Source organism: Gopherus flavomarginatus, chromosome 4, assembly GCF_025201925.1.
Source record: "Gopherus flavomarginatus isolate rGopFla2 chromosome 4, rGopFla2.mat.asm, whole genome shotgun sequence".
NCBI lineage: Eukaryota > Metazoa > Chordata > Testudines > Testudinidae > Gopherus > Gopherus flavomarginatus.
The window spans coordinates 118897113-118918568 of NC_066620.1; the positions used below are offsets into that span (position 1 = coordinate 118897113).

Sequence of the window (21456 nt, forward strand, 5' to 3'; positions counted from 1 at the left end):
ATATTTTTCTCCCTTCTTCGTTTGGCAAATATTGATCCATGCTTTCTCCTCTGTTGTGTTTTGAAAGGTGATGGCAGCAACTTAGCTGCTTTATTTATCAAGGACAAATTTTGTATGTAGTCAGGAGCGCCGGCAGCCTTTTTGGCACCCTAGGTGGCGGATTGTCCCGCCCCTGAAATACCACTGACGACTGTGGCAGCCGAATATCCGGCCACCGCGGTCGCTGCCCCCCAAATGTTAGCACCCTAGGCGACCACCTAGGTCGCCTAATGGGTTGCACCGGTCCTGTATGTAGTTTTGTCATGCCAAACAGGACCGGTTCTAAGGGTGAGTGATCTGAAACATTTTCTGCTTTGGCTGGCAAAACACCTAGGGCCATTCCCAATTCCAAATCATCTTAGTTAACTGCTGCTATGCAGCTAGCAATAAGAAATGGAAAGCTGTGCTTTTGTACAGTCTACAAAACTGCAATAGTGTTCATTTATGTACCAACAAGGCTCATTGATGCAGCATATTACTTTTTGTGTGTTTATTTAAATGATTTTAATAGAGTGTAGTAAATTTGGGCTTTAACCCAAATTTGTTATAATTTTAAACATCTTTATTCTTAGAAGGAAAACTGAACTCCATTTAAATTTAGAAATTTGGTTTAGATAAAACAATCTGATTTTTTTCATATTTTTTTTAAAATCTATTTTTATTCAACCAACATCACATTATGGCTTTAATGTAGGTCAAAATTCTTGATCTTGATAGTGGCCTGTTACCAGATGATGTTTAACATATGTTGTTCATATGTAATTTAGATATAAAACTTATCCCAGCATCAGAGGAACTGAATTCCATGAGAAGGAGACTCAGATTTTCAGTAGGACAGAATAGCATAGAAGGATGATAAAACACTTCATGTGTCCTGTCTATTTCTGATCTCTTTGTATAATTCACATTCCCATTCAAATACACTAGAAATTCACTAATAAGGGAGTGAGATATGTAGTTTTAGCAACATTCGCTATATTATCATGAGTTCCATGATATGAAGCCACTTGTTTGTGAGGCTCTCTTGATAAAACGCAGACAGCTCTGATATTTTGCCTGAGATGCCTGCAGTTTTCCTTTGTGGCCATTAGAGACTGATCTAGCAGCTGCCTGCCGTGCCCAGCTCTCCTTATACTTTCTGTGGGTTTGTCGGTACTGAAATCCAGAGATGTGATTGCAGCATATGGTATGTCAGAACTAGCTTTGATTGACACACCTTGCTAAAAATATAAGTGAAGCCACAGCAGCATGAGCTAACAGCCTGAGTATGAACCCAGGTCCTGGGCAGGCTTCTCCTCAAGTGGCCAGCGCGTGCTGCTGCCCATGCTGCTGCAGCTTAGCTGCTACCATTAGTAAGCTTGCTTGATCAGCACTAGCTAGATATGCCTATGTGTGCTGCAACCACATCCCAATTGCAATGTGGACATACCCTGAGCAAAGCAGAGTGAGGGAGCTGGTGCTGCACATGCAGTTGCCCTCTCAGAGTAACACAGCAGTGGCCTCATCGCCTCACCACAGTACAGAAAGGCAGAGTTAATGGACATAGGAACTCAGACATAGCCACCTCCCCTGGAAGCTGGAGGCAGGGGATAACCCTATGGTATCAGGATCTACTGGAGCCTGTTGTGGAAGATGGAAGAGCTGGGGTTGAGAAAGCTCTGAGCAATAGAAGGGAGAAGCTGAGGTCTGCATTTTTTTTTGCAGGTACACATTTTGTATGCATTTAAAGTTGAATTTTAAACCTGTAAATGTCGAACACACGTTATTGGTGGGAAGGAGAGATTGAAAAGCAGAAGGCAGAGCAAAACAACAGGACTGGGTCATCGTGTTCAGTTCCCGCTATTGCAGGAAATCCCATCATATAATCCCATTCATATGTTTATCCAGATCTATCTTAAAACTAGGTAGATTGTTTGCCCCCATCTATTGGAAACTTGGTCCATAGCCTCACTTATAATTTATTCTTTTTTCTTTTTAAACACTTGTGATTTTAGCCAATCTTGGGGAGGATGGAGGTAGGGACTCTTGGTTTTTGAACTCTTGGGGCTGGCAATACTGGAAAAGGAAAATTGCTGAATTTTGCAAATTACATGCTTGCATTACCATTATGTGTTTAACTTTTTACTCTTTGTTGTTCATGGTGTGTAATCGATCACCTGAGTTGTGTGGTGGTATTTCTGCTCTTTGATCGGAAGGCTGGAACTTTTCTATGCAGAAGAAAGAAATTCAGATTTCAAGAGTTCCGTGAAGAACTCCTGTAGTAGGTCTTGCCACTACAGTAACTAAACAAGTTCACACCAATATTCACAAGATTTTAGGTTTCCACAAATATTCTTCAAAAAAAAGATGGGTTTCTGAGAATGTTCATTGGAAAGGCATCATGATTGTGATCCAAGAAATTGGAAGTTCATATTCAACCGAATGTTGGTGCAGGCTTTTTGTGTAGTATTCACCCAGCTGTACTAGTTACAGTTGTTAAAAATGTGGGTTCTTTTTAGAAAAGTAACTCCTGAATTCACCTTTAATGTCGCCACAGATCTTGCATTTGTAAGTCAAGGGTTATTTTTTTCTGTTTCTGTTAATTTTGTAATTTACAAATGAATTTAGATAATTAATTCTTTCAAGATGCCTGTATTAATTACGGTCCTGGGCAGGTTTCTTTGGAGTTTTATAATGCTTTTGGTCACAATTTCACTGTGTTTACTGTCGCAGCTTGATGCCTGTTGACACGCTGATTCATGTTTTATTATACCGGATAGGGCTTATTCATCTAGAGGAATGAGTTTAGAGAGGTCACACCTTATAATCATGCTGGCATTTCCACTCCTTGTAGCCTATATATCTCGTTTTAATTTAAACTCAAAAAAATGCACTGGGATTTCTGCAGCTAAACTGCAATCGATGGAATTTATTATCAAGGGATGTCTAATCTCTAAAGCTAATACAAGACTTCACAGCTATTGATTACATGAGAAGGATACACAAATTGTTAATCATCTATGGAGGCAGTAGGATAAACATACCATCAAAATAAAAAGAACAAGTAATTGTCATCAGTGCTGTTATATTTTTGTCTCTATACTATATCTCTGAAACAAGGACAGTTACATTTTGCATGTGAAAAGAAGTGTACTAGAATATATTAAATATTCCCTCAGTGCTTTTGAAATTACTGTAGTACAGCTGATTATCTGTGTACTAATTCAGATGTTTTCTCTGAGTCCCTTGGGTATGTGGTCAATAAGAAATTTGAAAGCTAACTCAATAAGTCAGTTACCTGAAGGAAAGGAGGAAGAAAGAGCTCATAGATTTTCATGCATTCAAATTATAACCTTCATTTGAAACAAAATAAATCTATAGTGCTAGCACAAGATAAATACTATCACTTAGTTGTTCTCTGTGTATTTTCCACACTTGGTATATATCAGTGATTCTCAACCAGGGGTCTGGAGCCCGCTGGGGAGCCGCGAAAAGGTTTCAGGGGGTCTGCCAAGCAGAGCCAGTGTTAGATTCACTGGGGCCCAGGCCAGAAAGCCGAAGCCTGGGGCACTGAACCCTGCCACCTAGGGCTGAAGTCGATGCCTGAGCAACTTAGCTATGCGGAGCCCCCTGTGGTGTGGGGCCCTGGGCCGTAGCCTTGCCTGCTACCCCGTAACGCCGGCTCTGCCTTTTATATGCAGAAAAATTGTTGCGGCACAGCTGGGCCATTGAGTTTTTATACCATGTTCCGGGGACGTCAGAAAGAAAAATGTTGAGAACCCCTGGTATATATGAATATATACTGTGTATACTGTATAGATGTGACTATACAGTATTTGTATTCATTCATTATATTCATTCTGTGTCCAGATTTTCTTGAGTGCTGAGTGTGATGGATTTGGAGCTACAATGACTGTAATAATTTATGAATATGTTGGCCTGGTTATTGGGTTGTTTACTGAGACTGTATTGGTTTAAATTACCTGGGCTGGGCTGGTATAGAGGCAGAAAGGAGATGGCTTTAGTAGCCACCTATCAAAAGGCACATAAGTTGTTAAGAAACTATGCCAGAAATGATTCTTTGATGATTGTACTTCTATCTCATAGATTCCCAGACTGTGGGTTGCAACTCCAAATGAGGTCACGCCATCAGCAAATGGGGTCACAGATACAAGGGGCAGGATGGTGCCATCTGCTCCCGAGCCTTTTCATAATGTGACCTTGCATGCACCAGCCATGCAAGGGTCACACTGTGTGGAGACCTCCATTTTGTAGCTCGAAATGTAAGCCTCTTCGTTTGGCATTTGTGGAGCAAGTCCGGACACATTGGCTATGCAGAGGTGGCTGTGTGGTTGCCAGTTTGGCCATTTGCACCATCTGGCTGTGCAAGCAACCAGCTGAGGGACTTGAATGCAGAAAATCCTTATCAGACGGGCATCTTTTATGATCGAACTGGTAGGAGCTTGTGCTAGTCTTTTCTGAGATGGGACTCTGCAATGGCTTGTAAGATCCTTAAGGGGGGGGCCCATATCTTCTTTTATACCACCCTGAGTACCCTATTGGCAGTCAAGGATAAAGAATCATTGTAAGTCACAGTGTCTGTGCTGCCCTAGTGTCACCACATAGGGCCTTCCTATATCTTGGCCTCATTTGCTTAATAGTGAATTTATCTTTCTGTTTTGTAATAAGAGGCAGAATGGGCTCATTTTTTATGCAGTTCAACCTCCAGCAGTGAATCTAGTGATGGAATTATGAACGCAAAACAAGAGTCCAAGAAACGTGCTCACAAATACGACAGGAAGATATAACTTTATACTGTACAATGTGGTATAATTTATTCACTCTCCCATCCTCAGTGCACACTTTTGGTTCCTCTCTTATCTTCTGATTTAGATAAGAACTCTCAAATTTATATAATGCTTTTTATTTTTAAGCACGTTTTCTGACAAAAGAAAAATTGTATGCAAAGCGGGATCTGGATTCTGCTGTCATGCTAGTGTAAGTCAGAGAAAGCTCATGGAAGTCATTGGAATTACTCTAGTTTTGCACGGATTTAAATAAGAGTAGAGTTTGGCCCAAGATATACAAATGTCAGAGTTTTTAAATTCAGGGTAGGCTTGATGGAAAAATTGCTGGGGAGCATGAATCAACACTCAGATGTGGTCATGTGAAATATTACCTATTCCCTTTTAATAAGGGAAAATAAGTGTCAGGTTTAATATCTTAAAACTAAGGGTGTCAGATTATTTTTAAAATTGCAATTAATTGCAAGATTTTAAAAAATAGTTGTGATTAATTGCAGTTTTAATTGCACCGTTAAATAATAGAATACCAATTTAAATTTATTATGAATATTTTGGATGTTTTTCTACATTTTCAAATATGTTGATTTCAATTACAACACAGAATACGAAGTTTACAGTGCTCACTTTATATTATTTTTATTACAAATATTTGCACTGTAAAAAAAGATCAGATAATATTTTTCAATTCACCTCATACAAGTACTGTAGCTTAATCTCTTTATCATGAAAGTGCAACTTACAAATGTGGATTTATTTTTTTTTACATAACTGCTCTCAAAATCAAAACAATTTAAAACTTTAGAGCTTACAAGTCCATTCAGCTCTACTTCTTGTTCAGCCAATTGCTAAGACAAAAGTTTACATTTACAGGAGATAATGCTGCCCTCTTCTTATTTACAATGTCACCTGAAAGTGAGAACAGGCAAGTTCTTCTTGACAACGATCCAAAGCTGTGTGAACTGATGCACCTTTATTTTCATCATCTGAGTCAGATTCCACCTGCAGAAGGTTGATTTTCTTTCTTGGTGATTTGAGTTCTATAGTTTCCACGTTGGAATGTTGTTCTTTTAAGACTTCAGACAGCATGTTCCATACCTCGTCCCTCTCAGATTTTGGAAGGCACTTCAGATTCTTAAATCTTGGGTCGAGTGCTGTACTATCTTTGGAAATCTCATATTGATACCTTCTTTGCGTTTTGTCAAATCTGCAGTGTTCTTAAATCAAACAACATATGCTGGGTTGTCATCTGAGATTGCTATACCACAAAATATATGGCAGAATGTGGGTCAAACCATGGAGCAGGGGAGAGACAATTCTTCCCCAAGGAGTTCAGTCACAAATTGAATTAACTCATTATGTTTTTAACAAGCATCATCAGCATGGAAGCATGTCCTCTAGAACTGTGGTCAAAGCATGAACGGGCATACGAATGTTTAGCATATCTGTCATGTAAATATCTTGCAACACCAGCTACATTTTTCACTTTCAGGTGATGATTAATTGACAACCCTACTTAAAACTCAGTAACTTGTCCTTGGAAAGTAGTACGTTTTTCTGTGTAATAGGAGATCAAATAAGATTTCATGAAGTTTTAAACTCTAAGGTATAAAAATAGGATATGACATTATTATTACTTTTTTGAGTCTTAGTGAAGTAAGAGATTCCATATTTACTATAGAGCATAATAGTATCTACTTTATTGACTTCTGACCTGCAGTGTTTATCAGTGTAGGTTGAGTAGTACAACTGAATAGGCTCTATTTTTGATGGCTAGTGCTCCAGCCATCTGAGTATGGAATTTCTGTCACTTTACTTGACCTCAATCAGAGCATATGCCAACACAGAGCACCTGAGTTAGGACTTCTAGGTTTTATTCCTAACTTAAACATGGGCTCTATCCCTAATCTCAGCTTGTCCCAGCACATGTGCTTGCTGTTTTTCTCTCTCTCACACACACAGACACATACACACACATCTGAATTCTACCATTCCTAAAGCCTGCTACAAGCATCAGTAGTGGTGAACTGCCTGTGCCTAATGAGGGTTCTAGTGGTGCACACTTTCTCACTGAGACTCTGTCTTTAGCATTTGATCTTCATTGCTGCTTTTACTGATCTTCTTTAGACATTCATCATAGCTCTAACCTAGTGACTTTTTGGGAATGCTGCAAGATTAATTTATTTCTTTTAATTTATGAATAGAGACAGCCAATTTCTCAATCACATTTCTGTCTGTTTTTGTTTTGGTTTGTCTACGTATAAGTATTCTGAATCAAGTTAGGGAAGTAAAACTGTTTTTGTTTCTGTTTACATTTTACATTTGCCAGCAGTTTGTGTATTCTCTTGATCAGTCAGTCAAACTTCTTGTCTCATGCGCTAGAATAATGACATCATTCATGCCCTGCTCTGAAGTGGGCAGTTCAACTGCATGCTTGTCCCTTGGCTTGCTCTGCAAGGTGTTTACAGGAGCAGAGCTGTAGGTTGAGATTGGACTAGGCGGTGTTTTATTTTTCTGGGTCCCCTCACAAAACCAGAGAGCAACAAGTGCCATGGTGGCAGCTAGAATAAACCTCTTCTTTATTTCTGAGACCCCTTCATTCAGTGAGCTAAATTCAGTATTCAGCCAGGCTGTTGTTGGATGGGCAGCTGTACACTATACTCCCTGGGACTCCTCAGCAGTTTCCAAGGGGACGTTTAAAATTCAGGAGGCCTTACCTCAATGGTGCTACTTATGAAATAATGGGCAGACGGGCGGATAGGCAGTGTTCAGAGGGAGAAGTAGGGAAGAGCCTAAGAAAATGTGGTTGTGTTGCTCTTGAGCCTATCTGCTGTCCTTTGCTGAAAAGACTCTCAGCAAAAGAAGGGAAACCCATCACCTTTAAAAAAGTAATTCTTCTTTTAAAATGTCAGATCACACTATTTTAAGGGGGCTCTATCGAAAAAAATTGACTTTTTTAAGTTAGTCAATTAAAAATTGTGTTTGTGTTTTAAGAGTTTTGCTACAACCTTGTTTTTGTATGTCATTGTCTGTATTCAAAGGTCTTAGCAGCCATGGCAATAGGTGCTAAAAAAAATTAATAAAACTTGCAGCCCTCAGCACTGGTCTTGTCCCAAAAATGTGTGTATTTGTGTACTGTGTCTAGTTCCACACCCAAAGTAGCAAGAGTCCTCCAGTTTCATACACATTCAGGGCTCTCCTCTTCTTGCGTTACCAGTCAAGTCAACCTAAGCCATCATTAGCTTAATAAGAGTTGTAATGAGTATAGGTAAAATCATTTTGGCATACCAAGTGATTATGCAACATGTTGCTCTTCAGCGTGTAGACGTTTTGAGCTGCCTTTTGATTGTAATGTCACACAAACAGAAATAAACATCTCAAGGGAAAAAAAAGGCATTGAATACCCTGTCACTCAAGGGGCCCAGTTCTTTTATCTGAGTTTACCTTTGCTGTAAAATGTGTCCCGTTGTTTTCAATTTCATACAGACAAATGTGTGTTTTATCTTCTGGTCAGAAAACCCACTTTTGTTTTTTCGGATAAATGGAATTGATATTGTGCATTGCAATCAACCTTTAGGATTTCTGATGATTGGCAGCAGTGGCAAAGCACTTGTCATGCTTCAGTATCCTTATTTTATGTACATCTTTGAAAACAGCTTTTTTTTGGTTACAAGATTTGGGGCATTTTCCCCCTCTGATTGACTGCAGGATTATAAATTTTATCATTAAAAATTGGTACTGGGCAAATGCATGCTCTGCCCTTGTTTTTTTTGTAGCTGTGGAGGGTTTTGTTTTCACAGCTACCTCTGAATAAATTGAGATAATCTCTACAAAGAGGCACAGATATTGACCTCTCAAATCATGTGTCACCTATCTAGCGCTAAAGAAATTGAATTTCATTCTATCTGTTCTCAAGCTACTTATTAAATCATCCTGCTATTGAGAGGTGTCTGGGGGTCAACAGGTTTGATCTCTTCCTGCCATCTATCCCTCTATTATTAACCTTTAAAGAATTACAAAGTTGTTCTTTATTTTATCTTATAAAGTTGGGTTAAATCTTTTTGATCCATAAATTGTTGCACATGAAGTCCCTGTGTGTGTAATTCTTTTATATGGTACAGTTTTGGACATGGATTGAAGAGCCAGCTTAAATGTACAGACTTTTTTTTCTCCTCTCTCTCTCAGGTTTGCTATTCCTGACTATGTTTAGCCGTTGAACTGGAGATCAATATTTGGTTTAAGTAAATTAGCCGTTGACTGCAATTGTCAATTATTATAAAATATGCATTATTGTAGTACTGAAACAAATCTTAAAAATGTGCTGTGTTTTATCTGAGTGTTTAGTCACTCTGTTCCTATTATCTGGAATCATATTTCCATTCAGTTAGAAATAGGGAGGCTGATGATCTATTATTATTAATTTGCTGCTGTAATATCCAGAGATCTTAAATGGCACCCTATGGTCCAGGGTGCTGTGCATATATTGTAAGAGACAGTATCTACCTCTAAGATCTTACAGTCAAAGACAAGATACGCCAAGTAGGAGTAACAAAGAAATGGAGGACTTAGGCCAGGGTATAGGGCTTAGTTACTGAGAGAATGGTGGTCTTTCCAATGCTGACCAAAAAAAAATGGGGACAGGAAGATGACCTGTTGATCTAACTAAGTTAATGGCAAGACATCCACATGGAAATGTCAGAAAGACAAGCAGAGATGCAGAATTAGAGGAAGAGATAAGTGAAGAGATAAAAGTCTGAGTAATCAGCATAAATATAGTGGTTGAAGCCCTGTGGGCAGGTAAGATAACCTAGAGATCAGTAAGATTTAGAGGGGCCAAGGATGGCGCCCCATACATCCCCCACCAATATAGGAGAGGTCAAGGAAGGTGAGGCCCTGAGATTTAGCCAAGAAGAGATTATTAGAACTTCGAGAGCAGCTTCAGGGAAGTGATAAAAGGTCTAGGACAGAAATGGAGGAGAGAAACTTGATAGCAGAAAGAGGTGAGGAATTCAGCTTGAATATTTTACTTTTATCACTGAAAAAGTTGACAAGGTCCTGAGCCAAGATTAAGGTGGGAAAGAGTGAGGGAGAGGTTGAGGACAGCATCAAAAGCAGTGAATAGACAGCTGACATTACCAGCATGGGAATCAGAGTGGAGAAGGTAGTGCTGCTTGAGCCGGAAGATGGCAGAATAAATTTGTAGTGGAGGAAGTCCACATGATCATGAAACTTTCTCCAGAGATGTTCAACAGCATAAGAGGAGGAGACGAAGCAGCACATATTGAAGTTAAGCCAAAACTGAAGACAGACTTTGAGGTGGAAGAGAGTGTGTGCAGATAGGGGTTGAGTGGTAGCTGAGAAATCATGGATGTAATTAGAGTGGAGGTTAGGGAAGGATCGGGTGGTGGAAATGGGGTGGTGATATTGAACGAGACAATGATGATTAGACAGTGTATTTTGTCCTTTTATGAAAGGAAAAAAAATTGATCTGTCTAGGATTAGTCTAGTCTAAACTATTACATGGTCCCTGGCAGCATGATATCTGAGCACCTACCTCTCCGCCAATCTGAATCTAGATTTAGAATTGAATCCAACTTCCCTCAACCCCTCACATGAACAGTTCCCTTCCACATATATACACTCTGTTCTCCCTGATTTAAAGATAAAAATTAAATCCTTCAAATCTTCTGTCACCGTAATGACCAAAGAAGGTATGCTGTTGGCAATCAAAATACTCAGATTTACTTTGCTTCCTGTCAGTTATCTTGGAAATCTTTCAAATGCCAACTGATTTTCTCACCTCATACAGCATCTAATGAGCCACTTGAGCCCTTTGCCACTGCCCCACATGAAGAGTTGTCCCCTGTAAGAAATGCATTTAATTTATTTTTTTAGTTCTTTGGGGAAATGGCTTTTGAGTAGAACCCCACATTTTAATGTTAAAAAACAAGATTTAATGCCAAAAATCCCAAATGGTTAATTGCTTTATTTAAAGTATATTTTAAACTCAAAAACAAAAAATTTGAATACTGTCCCTTGTTATACCTTTACACCATAAACAGCAGCTTGAGCTTGCAAAGCAGCACAATGAACACCAAATTTGTACAAAGTTTAAAAATAACAATTTTCCAGATACTTGAGAAACAGTTTCTCCTTCACTTTGCTGCATCTGAAAATCCTATTTTGATTCTTGACAGTTCACAACTCACCTAAAATGGCACTCTGTTAACTGTGATTTGTTCAGGTCCTTGTTAGGAAAATCTTGGATGCAAAATTCGATACTTGACACATAAGTATTGTAGGCCCTGATTCAACTAGGGTTCTTAGGCACATGCTTTAATTTCCTTGCTAAATCAGGGCCTTAAAGAATGTCCATCTCTCTCTCCCTCTCTCTGTCTCATTTTAAATCTGAAAGTTACAGTCAACTTGAGTTCATGGCCCCTAGATGTTTTCACCGAGGGGACGAGTGTTCTCTGTGGAGGGAGGCCTGCTGAACAATTAAACTTTCTCCTCCCTTGGGGTAATAGACTCTCAGGTTTGTCCTTCAGAGCATGCTGCGAGATCTAGCTATTCACTCAGATTTTTTCTGAAAGGAGAGGTTGAGTTTGAGATGAGGAAGGGGGGATGGGTATTGACATTGAGGGAATTGAAATTGTTTCATGTAAAGTTTTCTTTTAAAAATTTGAACTGTTCCTGTGCCTAAAGTTTGAGGATAGGTGTAACTTGTGACTCAAGGGAATGAGTACATAAAGGTGGTTTCAAATTATTTGTTGTTAATTCTGCATAGATATTCAATTAATATTTTTTTCTTTTAGCAAAATCTTTTCTGATCCCCTTTAAAGAACTGACATTGAGGAGCAGTGGTAGAGTTATCTTTTTCATTGGGAATTAATATTTGAAACCTAAGATTGTTGCGTGTGCCGCTGCTATTGTTAGCCCGTGTTATTTAACATAGATGGGAGCCAGGTACATCTGAATTCTATTCCTGGCTCTGACAATAAATTACCTTGTGGTCTTGAGCAAATCACTTAACTTCTCTGTGTCTGTTTTCTCATTAGTCAAATGGGAATAATAATACTTACCTATCTGACAGGACCAGGTGTTGAGAAGATTAATGTTTGTACAGTACTTTGAAAATGGCAAGAGCTGTGTATTGTTGTTATTATTTTAGTTTCAGTTCATTGATTAAGAAATTAGGAGTGTTCTGGAAGGAGTCTTATTCCATTCATGTTAAGCAGGGGATTCCACTTTGGTATAAACTAATATAACAGAGAAGCAAGTTCTGGAGTGACGTTCATGCTATTTAGACAAAGCAGTTCTAACTGTGATTGGAAAGTTCAAGGGAGGGAAATTACAACCACCAAGGGATGAGATTAATAAATGGCTACACACCCCACCACCAGGGCCGGCTCTAGCCATTTTGCCACTCCAAGCATGGTGGCACGCTGCGGGGGGCGCTCTGCCGCTCACCGGTCCCACGGCTCTAGTGGATCTCCCGCAGACGTGGCTGCGGAGGGTCCGCTGGTCCCGCAGCTCCGGTGGACCTCTCGCAGGCATGTCTGCGGGAGATCCACCGGAGCCGCCTGCCGTCCTTCCGGCGACCGGCAGAGCGCCCCCCCCCCCCGGCATGCCGCCCCAAGCACACACTTGGCATGCTGGGGCCTGGAGCCGGCCTTGCCCACCACACACTGGCTTGGACTGCTGTTCCTGGAAGGATACCTTTAACTGAGAAAATAACCGTCAGTTGGAATGAAATTACAGGAGAATTAAGATAATGTTTTGGGGAAAAGTAAAGCTCTGAAGGACATCATGGCAATGTGACTGGGGAGGGAGCTTTCTCTTTTTCTTATCTAAAATAATTTTTTTCATAATGAGATGCAGCAATTTTCCTGAAGCATACTAAGCAATTCAATAGCTTTTTATCTGAGAAAAATAATTATTGGAAGATTACTTTCTACCAGGGTCTTACAGATGGAGAATTTGTGGTGCAGCAGTTTAAAACAATTGGACTTTACCTCTAGAGAGCCCTGTTGTGAATGTTTTTCAGAGGCAAGAGTAAAATTGTGTTTAAAGCATCATTTTAGCAGCAGTGGGGCAGTTGGCAGAGTTTACCAAAGCTGTTGAGAGACTCTGTAGACTTTAATTACTATCTCAGTCGTGCAGAATTGGTTAATCTCTGCCAAAGATGAGAGTGCCTGTGAGAAAGCTAGATCATGCTTGCTATCATATTCCTCCTTTTTCGACAGGTGAATAAAGGATGCTTTTTAATATCTCCTCTGATAATGACACACATTTGTAAAATTTGCATAGAATTGTAAAATACTTTTTTCAAGATTAACAAAACGTTTGTTTTTCTGTTGTTGTTGTTTCAAAAATCCTATGTAACATAGTGTGAATGCATATTAAGGTTCTTACTTGGAGGAAACCAAATCAAAATTCAGTGCATTTCCCGTCACCGGTTGGTCTAAGGCTTTGCTTGATTCTCAGACATGCAAGGCTTGAATCTTCAGAACCAACTATCCTATATTCTGTGCATATGCTCTTTGTAAATTAATTTAATACACAGAGCAGGTTAGAAATGTGTGTTTTATAGCGCAGGTGTGGGGGCATGACTTGGGATAGGAAAAAGAAAAAGAAATTTGAGAACAGTGGGATCATTTTTAGATGAGAAAGTAATATATAAAACAAAACTTGTCTGATTACACAGACTTCCGCTTATTTCTTTAGACTTCAGATTCTCAATCAGGGTGCATAGGGATGTTTATTCCTGTTATGGTCTGTCAAGTCTGAAGGTTGTATGCAGTATTGTGGTAGCCATGTGGGTCCCAGGATATTAGAGAGACAAGGTGAGTGAGGTAGTATCTTTTATTGTGCCAACTTCTATTGAGAGAGACAAGCTTTTGAGCTACACAGAGCTCTTCTTCGGGTCACCTGTAAACTCAAAAGCTTGTCTCTCTCACCAACAGAAGTTGATGTGTAATACAAGATTATCTCACTCACCTTGTCAAAGTCTAAAATGTCTGGCTAAAAAAGTCTGAAAAGACTTGGTAATTTTTTTTTCCGTTTTTATATTCTCCTAAAACATTGGAATATGGATTTTCTACACTTGCTAAAGGGAAACTGATCCTGAACCATCCCATTCTGAGGTCTAGTCTGCACCTAAAGTTTTAAGTTAATTTAACTGTGTTGCTCAAGGGTGTGAAAAATATATCCCTCCCAGAAAGACATAGTTAAGCTGACCTAAGCCCCAGTATAGACTGCCTTCTGTGGGGGTATGTCTACACTATGGGCTTATTCCGATTTTACATAAACCGGTTTTGTAAAACAGATTGTATAAAGTCGAGTGCACGCGGCCACACTAAGCACATTAATTCGGTGGTGTGCGTCCATGTACCGAGGCTAGCGTCGATTTCTGGAGCGTTGCACTGTGGGTAGCTATCCTGTAGCTATCCCGCAGTTCCTGCAGTCTCCCCCGCCCATTGGAATTCTGGGTTGAGATTCCAATGCATGATGGTGCAAAAACAGTGTCGTGGGTGATTGTGCGTAAATGTCGTCACTCATTCCTTCCTCCGTGAAAGCAACGGCAGACAATCATTTCGTGCTCTTTTTCCATGGATTGCCCTGGCAGACGCCATAGCATGGCAACCATGGAGCCTGTTTTACCTTTTGTCACTGTCACCTTATGTGTACTGGATGCTGCTGACAGAGATGGTACTGCAGTGCTACACAGCAGCATTCATTTGCCTTTGCAAGGTAGCAGAGATGGTTACCATCCTTATTCCACTGTCTGCCATTGTAAATTGGCGATGAGATAACGGTTATCAATCATTTTTGTACCGTTTGCAATTGGAAAGTGGCGATGACGGTTATCATTCATTTTATACCGTCTGCTGCTGTCATGGGTGCTCCTGACTGGCCTCGCTGAGGTCGGCCGGGGGCACATGGTGTCATAAACAGATAGTTAAGGATTAATGTCTCTTTTACCTGTAAAGGGTTAAGAAGCTTAGTAAACCTGGCTGACACCTGACCAGAGGACCAATACGGGGACAAGATACTTTCAGATCTTGGTGGAGGGAAGTCTTTTGTTTGTGCTCTTTGTGGTGGTGGTGTTCGCTCTTGGGACTAAGAGGGACCAGACGTATATCCAGGCTCTCCAAATCTTTCTGAATCAGTCTCTCATGTTTCAAACTTGTAAGTAATCAGCCAGGCAAGGCGTGTTAGTCTTATGTTTGTTTTGTCAACTTGTAAATGGTTCTTTTTGCTGGAAGGATTTTACCTCTGTTTGCTGTAATTTTGAACCTAAGGCTTGGGTGGGGGAGCCCTCTGGTCTATAGGAATCTGATTACCTTCTAAAGCGTTTTCCATCCTGATTTTACAGAGATAATTTTTACCTTTTCTTTCTTTAATTAAAAGTTTTCTTTTTAAGAACCTGATTGATTTCTCCTTGTTTTAAGATCCAAGGGGTTTGGATCTGTGTACACCAGGGAATTGGTGAAGTCCCTCAAGGCAACCCGGGAGGGGGAAGTTTTAGGGGAATAGAGAGTGCCCCAGACACTGGAATTCTGGGTAGTGGCAGTATACCAGAGCTAAGCTAGTAATTAGGCTTAGAAGTGCCCATGCAGGTCCCCACATTTGTACCCTGGAGTTCAGAGTGGGGAAAGAAACCTTGACACATGGACAAAAATGGGAATGACTCCCCAGGTCATTCCCTTCTTTATGTTTTGTCTAAAAATAGAGTCAGTCCTGCCTAGAATATGGGGTAAGTCTACTAGAGAACCAGAGAGCACAGCCGCTCCAGGTCACAGCCCCAGAGATCCCGCAGAAATGATGAGCTGCTTGCCATCCTAGGGGGTGCCTCTGCAACAACCCCACCCGTTGCTTCCCTCCTCCCACACCCCTCCTGGGCTGCCATGGCAGTGTCCCCCCATTTGTGTGATGAAGTGATAAAGAATGCAGGAATAAGAAACACTGACTTGTTAGTGAGATAAAATGAGGGGGAGGCAGCCTCCAGCTGCTATGATAGTCCAGGCAGGACATTAAGCAGTGTGGGGGAGAGGAGCCCAGCATCCCCGCTGCTATGATAGTCCAGGGAGTACAGAATCTTTTCTTTAGACACGAAAGGGGCAGGGGGGCTGATGGAGCTCAGGCTCTAGCTGCTATGATGAGGATGGTTACCCAGCATTTTGTACCATCTGCCTGAAATGACAGGGAGTCATTCCCATTTTTACCCAGGCGCCCCCGGCTGACCTCCCCGAGGCCAGCCAGGAGCTCTCACGGGCTGATGACAGTTTTCCACCATTTTGTACCGTCTGCCATCAGGAAAGGAAGGGGAGGGGATGCTGCTGTTCAGCGCCGCAGCACCGTGTCTACCAGCAGCATGCAGTAGACATACGGTGACATTGAAAAATGGCAAGAAACGATTTTTCCCCCTTTTCTTTCACGGGGGGGGGGGGAGAGAGGGGGTAAATTGACAAAGATATACCCTGAACCACCCCGGACAATGTTTTTGACTCTTCAGGCATTGTGAGCTCAGCCAAGAATGCAAATGCTTTTCGGAGACTGCGGGGACTGTGGGATAGCTGGAGTCCTCAGTCCCTCCTCCCTCCCTCCCTCCACGAGTGTCCATTTGATTCTTTGGCTTTCTGTTACACTTGTCATGCAGCACTGTGCCAAGTCCCTGCTGTGGCCTCTGTCTATCGTAGCCTGGAGAATTTTTCAAATGCTTTGTCATTTCGTCTTCTGTAACGGAACTCTGATAGAACAGATTTGTCTCCCCATACAGCGATCAGATCCAGTATCTCCCGTACGGTCCATGCTGGAGCTCTGTTTGGATTTGGGACTGCATCGCCGCCCGTGCTGATCAGAGCTCCACTCTGGACAAACAGGAAATGCAATTCAAAAGTTCGCAGGGCTTTTCCTGTCTACCTGGCCAGTGCATCTGAGTTCAGGTTGCTTTCCAGAGCGGTCACAATGGTGCACTGTGGGATACCGCCCGGAGGCCAGTACAGTCGATTTGTGGCCACACTAACCCTAATCCGACATGGCAATACTGATTTCAGCGCTACTCCTCTCATCGAGGAGGAGTACAGAAACCGGTTTAAAGAGCCCTTTATATCAATATAAAGGGCCTCGTTGTGTGGACAGGTGCAGGATTAAATCAGTTTAACGCTGCTAAATTCGGTTTAAACGCATAGTGTAGACCAGGCCTGAGGGTGCCTTTAATACAGCGACGGAAAAACCCCTTCCACAGAGCTTATAGCATAGACGTATCCTGAGGAACTGTCAAGTTACTGCTCTTCTTTATAACTACTGTTTTTCAGATAGATGAGCAGACAAGTAACATCCAATGCTCACTTTCCAAAGGAAGCTTATGTCCCTCCATCATCCATCTGATCTCCATGCACCCATTAAATCATTTCTCTCAATCCTAGTAGTTTTGTCACATTGGGCAACATGTTCAGAAGGCCACTACCCAGGAAGTCTAATATTTTTCTTTTACCATGAATTTGATAGTAACTCGGTACTCAAGGGTGGAAGAGAACAATTAAATTCAAGCTCATAGTGGATTTGAGAGGGAGGTGATGGGTTAATGTGAATATTAAGAAAACTAATGTATGACTTTTAATCCATAATTGCGTGTGTGTGTGTGTGTGTGTGTGTGTGTGTGTGTGTGTGTGTGTGGAAAGAAAATTAAGTAGTTTGGTTGCAGTTGTCTTGTAAACTGCATGCTGAATAGAGTATATTCCTTCAGACTCTCACACATTTGGATAGGCCATCTGTGCTTTCTACAGAACATTTGCCTACTTGAGATTCTTGATTCATAAAGGAAAATTACACAGGACAGTTGCACCCCAAAAAGAAGAATGTGTTTCATGTATGTGTATTCTCTCTTGTCGTTTTCACCTTGAATCAGCAAAGACACAAGGTTAAAGTGTACCCTAGAGCTTGCTTTATTTTCTTTGTCAAGCAAATATATATTAAGAATGTAGAAACATTCCCTTGGTAAATTTCTAGTGCAGCTCTAGTGTTATATATATATATTTTCATGGTCATGACTTTCATTGTGTAATCATTTTAATTAAGTTTGACTATAAAAGTTAGTCTTACATGAGGGATGAATGTGCTGGAGAGACAATGATAGATTGATGGCAACCCAGCCAAGTATTCCATGTTCTGCTGTTACTTTCTAGCTGAGTGGAAGTTCATGGGCAGATAACAGTTGAGCTTGAGTGATGGTGCACTGATTACTAGCTCAGAGCTATGCACAGGCAAAGTGTATTGGGTGGTGAAAGCAGGTAGAATATGATGTAAACATCCAAAAGTGTTTTGTAATATTTCTTTACTTTCTTGCTTGAATTAATAGCATCATTACTGAAATAATAAACGTTAATGAATATCTGCATCATTTTTGTAACTGCTAGTTTAGTACAGCAATTAGTGTAATTAGTATACAGCATAGCTTGGTGGCATGATATAAATCATACCGTAGAGCATGTTGACTCTTCACCGCTGTGATATATTATCTAATTTACTCATTTAAAAAACAATAAAGGGGAAATAGGGGGAAGTTAGCAACAACAGCTGTGGTGGCCTTTTGGTCACTCTCTTCCTGAATTTGCCTTCTGTATTCTTAAATGCTTTGAATTTTTAGCACTGTTAATTAACATTTTATTTTTAATGTTGTTAAATCTTAATCACTGATTGAAACCTACAGAGAAGAGACGGAGCAGAAAGAAATGAAAATGTGTGGCATTTCACCTCAGGGTATTTCTTGCAAGGGGTGTCACTTCTTCCAGTGATGGGTTTGTACATTCTGGGTATCTCCAGTGCTTTGACATTTCTAAGTGTATCACTTAACAAGTCAATGTGAATGTGGGAAACGTTAACAGTGTTATCTCCATTATATTCTGTGTCTTCTAGAGCCCATGAGAACACCAAAAACTCTGAAGATTGCTGAGATCCGGGCCAGACATATTGCAGTGGATTGGGAGTCTCTGGGTTACAATATTACTCGATGTCACACTTTCAATGTAACTATTTGCTACCACTACTTCCATGGTCACAATGAGAACAAAGCAGACTGCTTGGATATGGACCCCAAAGCGCCCCAGCATGTGGTGGATCACCTGCCTCCTTACACAAATGTCAGCCTCAAAATGATCCTAACTAATCCTGAAGGGCGAAAGGAGAGTGAGGAGACCATTATTCAAACAGATGAAGATGGTATGCAGAAATACTATTATAGACATGATATCTAATCTAAAGGAGTGGGAGGGAATGGTGTAGTGAGTTAAAATACGTTTTCTGATGAACAAAAGTCAGTCTGTTCCAGGGGTGGCCAAACTTACTGGTCCTCCAAACCACATACGACAATCTTCAGAAGTCCGAGACCTGGAGCACATCTGCCAGGCTCCAGGGCTTGGGGCTTCAGCTCTGTGGGAGGCACCTGACAAGAGTCTGGGCTTGAGCCCCACTCCTGCTGAAACCCTGAGCCCCAGAAGGAGCACCCTGCAGGGCTGAAGCTCTGTGACCCCACTCCCCGCTGGGCAGAATGTCCTACTCCACCACCTCGTTGCAAGGCAGAGGTCCTAAACTCCTCTCTCCCCGATCTCCGAGTCTGGTAGATGGAGAATGCGGGGGTGACACGGGGAGCTCTGCAAGCCTCACTTTAATGGTAAAAGAACCTCATGTAGCTCACGAGCCAGAGTTTGGCCACCCCTGGTCTATTAATTAGTTTGTAAGAGGTTAAATGGCCCCCAAAACTGGGGCTTTTCAAATATTTTAGTAGTCATTCTGAAAAACTAACTGAAATGGACCAATATTTAGCCCATGCCACTGTGCATAACTTTTATGTCGGATAAAAATATTTCCTTAATTATGAAATATATTCATATAGGACACGAGGACCATTTGTGGTGTTAGTTAAGGACCTTTTTTCAGAATATTCAATAGAGGAAATTTATTCTATACATTTATATTTAAATATTCAGTTCAGATTCTACCTGAAATTCAGGATAACTTCAACAGAATATGTTGCATGTTATATAGCACATATATTATCTATTAGCTGACTTTTTAAAAAAGAGAAAAAGTAATTTTTTGAGACCTCTGTCTTCATGTCCCTGGTTTAAGTCCGCTAGCAAGACAGCCTTACTTACATGAGGAGAAACAAAGGACAGATTTAGATGTTTATCAAGCTATTCAGTGATTGTCTGTTATGAATCTTAATATGGAATTCAAATAGCATTAACTATAGTTCCTTAATTAGATGCAAACGATAGTATGGAAGTAAAGCTGGCTTAATTACCTTTAGCTGACTAACTGCCAATTCACATAATAGAGAAAGAAACCGTTTATCTTGTGTGTGTGCACATACATGTAAGGACATAGATTAGGGCTATCAATTAATGACAATTAATTTATGCAATTAACTCAAAATTAATTGATTAAATAAATTAATCATGATGAATTGCAGTTTTAATCGCACTGTTAAACAATAGAATGTCAATTAAAATTTATTACATTTTTTCATATTTTTCTACATTTTCATGTATATTGTATTCTGTATTGTAATTTAAATCAGTGTATATTATTTTGATTTACAAATATTTGCTCTGTAAAAATGATAAAAGAAATAGTATTTTTCAATTCACCTCATACAAGTACTGTAGTGCAATCTCTTTTTCATGATGGTGCAAATTACAAATGTCCATTTTTTTTGTTACATAACTGCACTCAAAAACAAAACAATGTAAAATTTCAGAGCCTACAAGTCCACTCAGTCCTACTTCTTGTTCAGTCAATCACTAAGACAAACAAGTTTACATTTACAGGAGATAATGCTGCCCTCTTCTTGTTTATAGTGTCACCAGAAAGTGAGAACAGGCATTTGCCTGGCACTTAGTAGCTGGCATTGCAAGGTATTTACTTACCAGATATGCTAAACATTTGTATGCCACTTCATGCTTTGGCTACCATACCAGAGACCATGTTTCCAGGCTGATGACACTCGTTAAATAAATAATGCATTAATTAAGTTTGTGACTGCACCCCCAGGGGGAGAATTGTATGTCCCCTGTGCTGTTTTACCTACATTCTGCCATATATTTCATGTTATCGCAGGCTCAGATGATGATACAGCACATGTTGTTTATTTTAAGAACACTTTCACTACAGATTTGACAAAACACAAAGAAGGTACCAATGTGAGATTTCTAAAAATAGCTAAAGCACTTGACCCAAAGTTTAAGAATCTGAAGTGCCTTCCAAAATCTGAGACGGATGAGGTGTGGAGATGCTTTCAGAAGTCTTAAAAGAGCAACATTCTGATGCAGAAACTACAGAACCTGAACCACCAAAAAAGACCTTTGCTGTTGGTATCAGACTCAGATAATAAAAATGAGCATGCATCAGTCCACACTGCTTTGGATTGTTATCAAGCAGAACCCATCATCAACATGGATGCTTGTCCCCTGGAATGATAGTTGAAGCATGAAGGGATACGTGACTCTTGAGCGCATCTGGCACATATATTTCTTGCAACACCAGCTACAACAGTGCCATGAGAATGCCTGTTTTCAGTTTCAGGTGACATTGTAAACAAGAAGCGGGCAACATTATCTCCTGCAAATGTAAA

At 40.4% G+C, this 21456-nt stretch overlaps 2 protein-coding genes across 14 annotated transcripts in view; one reads left to right on the forward strand and one right to left on the reverse strand.

The window, feature by feature from the left end:
- The window catches only part of PTPRK (protein tyrosine phosphatase receptor type K), a 616176-nt gene that overhangs the window by 477458 nt on the left and 117262 nt on the right, over window positions 1-21456 (forward strand). For 11 of the 12 annotated variants that reach the window (XM_050949447.1, XM_050949436.1, XM_050949438.1 and 8 more), the window contains exon 8: window positions 18741-19043. The exons of the other annotated variant lie outside the window; for it this stretch is intronic. In XM_050949447.1, the coding sequence (XP_050805404.1) occupies window positions 18741-19043 (303 nt within the window). The remainder of the gene's footprint in view (window positions 1-18740; window positions 19044-21456) is intronic. 12 annotated transcript variants of the gene reach the window in all.
- The window catches only part of LOC127049284 (uncharacterized), a 225808-nt gene that overhangs the window by 7703 nt on the left and 196649 nt on the right, over window positions 1-21456 (reverse strand). The gene's annotated exons all lie outside the window — the stretch shown is intronic.